Source organism: Petaurus breviceps, unplaced genomic scaffold, assembly GCF_028583685.1.
Source record: "Petaurus breviceps papuanus isolate PSGF00001 unplaced genomic scaffold, PetGlider_PUasm1.0 90603, whole genome shotgun sequence".
Taxonomy (NCBI): Eukaryota; Metazoa; Chordata; class Mammalia; order Diprotodontia; family Petauridae; genus Petaurus; species Petaurus breviceps.
Window position 1 is genome coordinate 5,645,388 of NW_027187284.1, and position 6,000 is coordinate 5,651,387.

At 34.0% G+C, this 6,000-nt stretch overlaps 1 protein-coding gene across 1 annotated transcript in view; it reads right to left on the minus strand.

Annotated features, from left to right (window-relative positions):
• Positions 1-6,000, minus strand: part of CFAP47 (cilia and flagella associated protein 47) — a 963,244-nt gene that overhangs the window by 36,720 nt on the left and 920,524 nt on the right. The window contains exon 65 of the mRNA XM_069063838.1: positions 4,722-4,890. Within this exon, the coding sequence (XP_068919939.1) occupies positions 4,722-4,890 (169 nt within the window). The remainder of the gene's footprint in view (positions 1-4,721; positions 4,891-6,000) is intronic.

Below are 6,000 nucleotides of genomic sequence, written 5' to 3' on the forward strand. Positions count from 1 at the left end.
CAATGGGAGTTCTCTAAATTGAGTAGATATTAAGGTCTAACTCCTATAAGGTATCATATTACATTAAAAATTATTGAGATACCTGAAAAATCACAATTTCTCTCATTCTAGAGTTCTCTAAGTTTATATCAAGCTCATTTTCACTTTTTGATGTTTTTAATTTATTTTTTGTTACATTTTAACCTCTGAACTGCCTCCCTCACTCCCCACCATAGCACTAGAGGACACCATTTGACACAGATAGATACATAGATAGATGAATGGATGTATACGTGCATGTGTATATACATACATGTGTGTATATATCTGTATGTGGATGTGTGTGTGTATATACATATATAATACATGCATATACTTCTATTCCTTATTAGTTCTTTCTCTGGAAGTGGATAGTATCTCTCTTCATAGGCCCTTTGTAGTTGATTTAAGTATTTATAATACTCAGAATAATCTATGTGTTCACAGTTGTTCTTTGAACAATATTGCTGTATAGAATATTCTCTCATCTCTGCTCATTTCATTCTTAATTATTTCACACGAGTCTTTATATGTTTCCTTAAAATCAAATAACTCGTCATTTCTTATAGGATACTAGTATTCCATCATATATAAAGTTCAAAGGAACAAAATATGATACAATTTATTTTTAATGTTTTTATCTGTATTCAGATTACACCATTTCTTTCTCTGAGAAAGGATAGAATTTTTCACTATAAATACTTCAGAGTTGCTTTGGATCATTGTATTGTTGAGAATAGCTAAGTCATTAATAGTTGATCATCTTACAATATTACTGTTATTGTGTACAATTTTCTCCTGGTTCTGCACAAATTTAAAGAATCCACCCCAAATATTCACATGGACTATGTGTGCCCCACATGTGGTAAAACATTCCAAGCTCATATTGATCTGATCAGCCACAAATGGACATACTGAAATATGACTCTAGCACAGTGATGTCACTTTGGTACCCTTAGAGAATAAAGGATAACTACCAATCAACCAACTTGTTTCTACTCATTTCATTTTGCATCAGTATATGTCTCTCCAGGTTTTTTTCTGAGAGCATCCAGCTCAGGATTTCTTATATTACAATAGTGTTCCATCACAATCATATGCCACAAATTGTTCAGCCATTTCCAAATTGATGGGCATACCCTCAGATTCCAATTCTTTGCCACCAGAAAAAAAACTGCTATAAATATTTGGGCATAGTTTCAAATTGCTCTACGTAATAACTGAATAATGTCACAACTACAACAACAGTGCATTCATTACTATCTCAATTTTCTCACATCCCCTCCAACATTTATCATTGTTCTTTTCTATCCTATAAGCCAATCTAATAGGTCTCAAGTAGTGCCTCAGTATTGTTCTAATTTGCATTTCTTCAATCAATAGTGAATTAGAGGGGTGGCTAAAGTGACACAGTGAGTAAGAGTGCTGGCCCCAGAGTTGGGAGACCCCGGATCAGTTCTGGCCTCAGATACTTAACACCCACATAAAAAAAAAAAAACTAGCTGTGTAACCTTGAGCAAGTTACTTAATCCCAATTGCTTTTTTAAAAAAGTGATTTAGAGGGTTTTTTAATATACTGAGGTTATAAATATCATTGATTACTTCATCTGTAAACTGGCTATTCATATTATTTGATCATGTGTCAACAGGGGAACGCTCTTATTTTTATAAAATTTATTTATATCTCTAGATACTTGAGTGATGAGATCTTTATCAGAGAAACTTGTTTAAATTTTTTATGGTTATGATTGATAATTGTATTTCCCTCCATCTTATTCCCCTTCTGTTTATTTTATTTTCTGTCTCATTTCAAACTGTCCCTCATGAAAGTATTTTGCTTCTGAGTGTTGGCTCCTCAAATCAACCTTCCCTTCCATGAGTAGCCCCTCCCCACACACACACACACTTCTCACATCCTCTTCCCCTCGAACTTTACTGTAGGGTAAGACAGATTTCTATACACAACTGAGTGTGCATGTTATTCCCTCTGAGCCAATTCCAATGAAAATGAGGTTCAAGCATTCCCCACCACCTACGCCATCTTCTTCTCTACTATAATAGATCTTTCTTGCCTCTTTTATATGATGCAATTTACCACATTCTATCTCTCCTTTTCCCTTTCTCCCAGTGCATTCTTCTTCCTCACCCCTTAATCTTATTTTTTGGAAAAATCATTGCATTACTTTCAACTCATACTTGTGTGTGTGTGTGTGTGTGTGCATATACTATACCATATATGTGTGTGTGTGCTATATATTTGTTTGTGTATATACATTTACTATATATGTATATATATATATATATATATATATATATACAGATGGGTATATAAATATATATGTATATACCTTCTAAAAGCCATAATAATTAGAAAGTTTTATACATTACAAGTGTCATCTTCCCATGAAGGATTTAAAAAGTTTAACTTATTAAGTAACTTGTGCCTTCCCTTTCCTGTTTATCTTTTTATGCTTGTCTTGAGTCATAAATTTGAAAGCCAAATTTTTTATTTAGTTCTGGAATTTTCATTAAGAATGCTTGAAAGTTCTCTATTTCCTTGAATTTCCACTTTTCCCCAGAATGATTATATTTAGCTTTGTTGGTTAGGCGATTCTTGGTTGTAATCCTAGCTCCTTTAATCTCCAGGAATATCATGTTCCAAGGCCTCTAATTCTTTAATATAGAAACTGCTAAATTTTATGTTATCCTGACTGTGGTTCCAAGATACTTGAATTGTTTCTTTCTAGCTGCCAGACATATTTTCTCCTTGACCTGGAAACTGTGGAATTTGGCTTTACTATTCCTGGGAGTTTTCATTTTGGGATTTGTTTTGGAGGTGATTGGTGGATTCTTTTAGTTTCTATCATACCCTCTGATTCTAGAATATTGCAGCAGTTTTCCTTGACAATTTCTTGAAAGATGATGTCTAGGTTCTTTTTTTCTCATGACTTTCAGGAAGTCCAGTGATTTTTAAGTTACCCATCCTGGATCTCTTTTCCAGGTCAGTTGTTTTTTCAATGAGATATTTCACATTATCTTCTATTTCTTCATTCTTTTGGTTTTGTTTTATTGTTTGTTGATATCTCATAGAGTTATTAGCTTCCACTTGCTCAATTCTCATTTTTAAGGAATTATTTTCTTTAGTGAGCTTTAATACTTCTTTTTCAATTTGGCCAATTCTATTAATTCTTATAGTAGTAATTAAAAATATAGCAATATTATATGATATGATTTTAATTATTATATATCATTATATAATAATATGTTACAATTCTTCAGGGAATTTTTGTGCCTCTTTTTCTATTTGGCCAATTCTTCTTTTCAAGACATTCTTCTCCTCATTGGATTTTTGTACTTCTTTGTACCTCTTTTATCATTTGGTCTTTTCTATTTTAAGGTGTTATTTTCTTCAGCATTTTTTGTGCCTCACTTACCAAGCTGTTGTTCTTTTTCATGATTCTCTTGCATCAGTCATATCTTTTCCCAATTTTCTCCTCTACCTCTCTTAGTTGACTTTTAAAATCCTTCTTGAGCTCTTCTATGGCCTGAGATCAATTAATATTTTTCCTGGAGGATTTGGGTGTAAGAATGTTAACTTTACTGCGTTTTCTGAGTGTGTATTTTGTCTTCCATGTCACCATTTTAATTCTTGATAGTAAGGAGTTTTTTCCTATTGTTTGCTCATTTTTCTCACCTATTTCTTGATTTTTAATTCTTTGTTAAAGTAGGATTATTCCCAGGGTGAAGAACAGTCCCAAGCTTTAAGGGTTTTATGCAGCTATTTGCCAAGATACTTCCAGGTACCTGTAAGCTTTCAGTTTTCCCAAGGTGGTATGATCTAAAGAGAGGTGTATTCACTGCTCTCCTGACCTGTGATTTGGTCTATGAGTGACCATAAGCACTTTTTTTCTGCCCTACAACTGTGGTGACGGTCCCCACTTCACTGTGGCTACAAGGTCTGATATGCTAGCACTCCTTCTCAACCTGGGACTGCCACCCAGAAATGTTACCTGGATTTGAGTATGGGCAAAGGAACAGAATATTGCCCTTAGTGCCAGCAAAGAGATCCCTATAATTTCCTTTTGACCAGTTGTTCAATCCTCTTACCATCTGTGAGCTGAGAGATGTGGATGCAGCTACGAATTCATTCACTCCCAAGCCCTGCTCCTGGTATGTCGTTTTCTGCTCTGTACTGACATGACATGCACTGGACTGTGCTCCACTTTCAACATGGAGTGACAGACCTTTCTTGTCAAACTTTTAAGTTGCCTTTTGATGAAAAATTGCTTCACCCTAATCTTTTGTGTGTTCTATCACTTCAGGATTTGTTTTAGGGAATTATTTCAATGTTTCGGGAGGAGTTTGGGGAAGAGCTCAGAAGAGACCCTGCTTTTTCTCAGGAATCTTGGCTCTGCCTTTTCTCAAGGTGACTTTCAGTCAGTCTTAGATTTCTTGTTATACTTTATAGCTATTATTTTCTCCAAGGAAGCCAACTGAGATTTTATGCCAAGATTTATACAAAACTCCTTAAGTGAAAACTTTGAAATATATTTTGTTCATTTAACTAGAATGATCAATAGGATGTAAAGGGAACACACACACACACAAACACACACACACACCTTCAAGTTATTTAAAGGACATTTTGAGGTTTCCCATAAAGATATAAAAATACCTGACTATTTGGTTCTCCAAGAACTCACCTGTATTACTAATGTTGCCTGATGCTTCCTGCTGTACATTTGTGGTGTGAATCCAACACTGATAAGCGTTCCAGCAGTGTGAAGTGGAAGAAGTTCTCCCATCTGAGGTTTTACAAAAAACTCCCGATCACTTCCTGGTAGGAAGTATGCAGTGAATGACTCTGGGTACCTAGAAAAGTGTATAAAAATCATCCCATTAAAGCAGATCATTATCTCATTCCATGCGAAGGAAATTTGATGAATATAGGTGGTATCCTGCTGCATTAGGCTTAAAATTAAACATTAATGATGCTATGCAGCTGTGAGCCCTGATACTTGTAATTTTATGAAATGCTTATAGAATGGTAATGAAAGGGGCTTGGAAATGATAATAATGAAAGTATGATATCTTTTTCTGGGATTGAGAGATAGAGAGATAGACATACAAACAATATTAGAATAATTTTGAAAACTCATAGAATAATAGAATTTCAGGGACCTCAGTGGCATCAGGTAGAATCTACATATAGCCACAATTTAAAGAATTCCTTTGAAGAATTCCAGTGAAATAAAATCTACAATCTACTAAGGCAGCCCATTTTACTTTTGCACAGCAGGAATTATAATATTTTCCCCAAAAATTTAGTCAAAACTTGCTTATTAGTAATTTTCATCATTGGAGTTTCAAGAAGCATGGAATGCAAAGAAAATTTTGGATTGTCCTACAGAAACTAGGCTTTATATGTGTTCTGCAGCTTCAACTATCACCTTTCACAAAAATCACATTAGTGTATATTCTAGAAAAAATGAGTGCAGGAGGGGGAATGAGATGCCAAAGGTAATTGAATGTGTGCTTATTTTCAAGGCTACAAGAGAAAATAAATTATTACTGAAAATAATGGAATAAGGGTTTCAGGAAAGAAATAAAAGAGAAAATGATGGGAGAAGCAAAGTAGAATTATAACCAATATCAGAAAGCTAAAGGTAGAAAGATAAGTCACAAAGGTGGAAGAGAAGAAAAAGAACCACTACACATTTATAAGTCATAGATATGAAATTCTTTTCACGTTATTAAGGTGTACTATTTTTTAAGGGAGGTATAATATGTTGTCCAAAGTATGACACAAATCCAAAAGTGCTATGAGGAAAGAAGTCATCAATGGTCAGAGAAAGAACTGAGCAGTGATGATGAGTAATTCTATGATGAGGGACATCAATTTTCTTGAACAGAAGAGAATCTCTTGTTTTCATGGTATATATATATATATATATATATATATATATATATATATATATATAT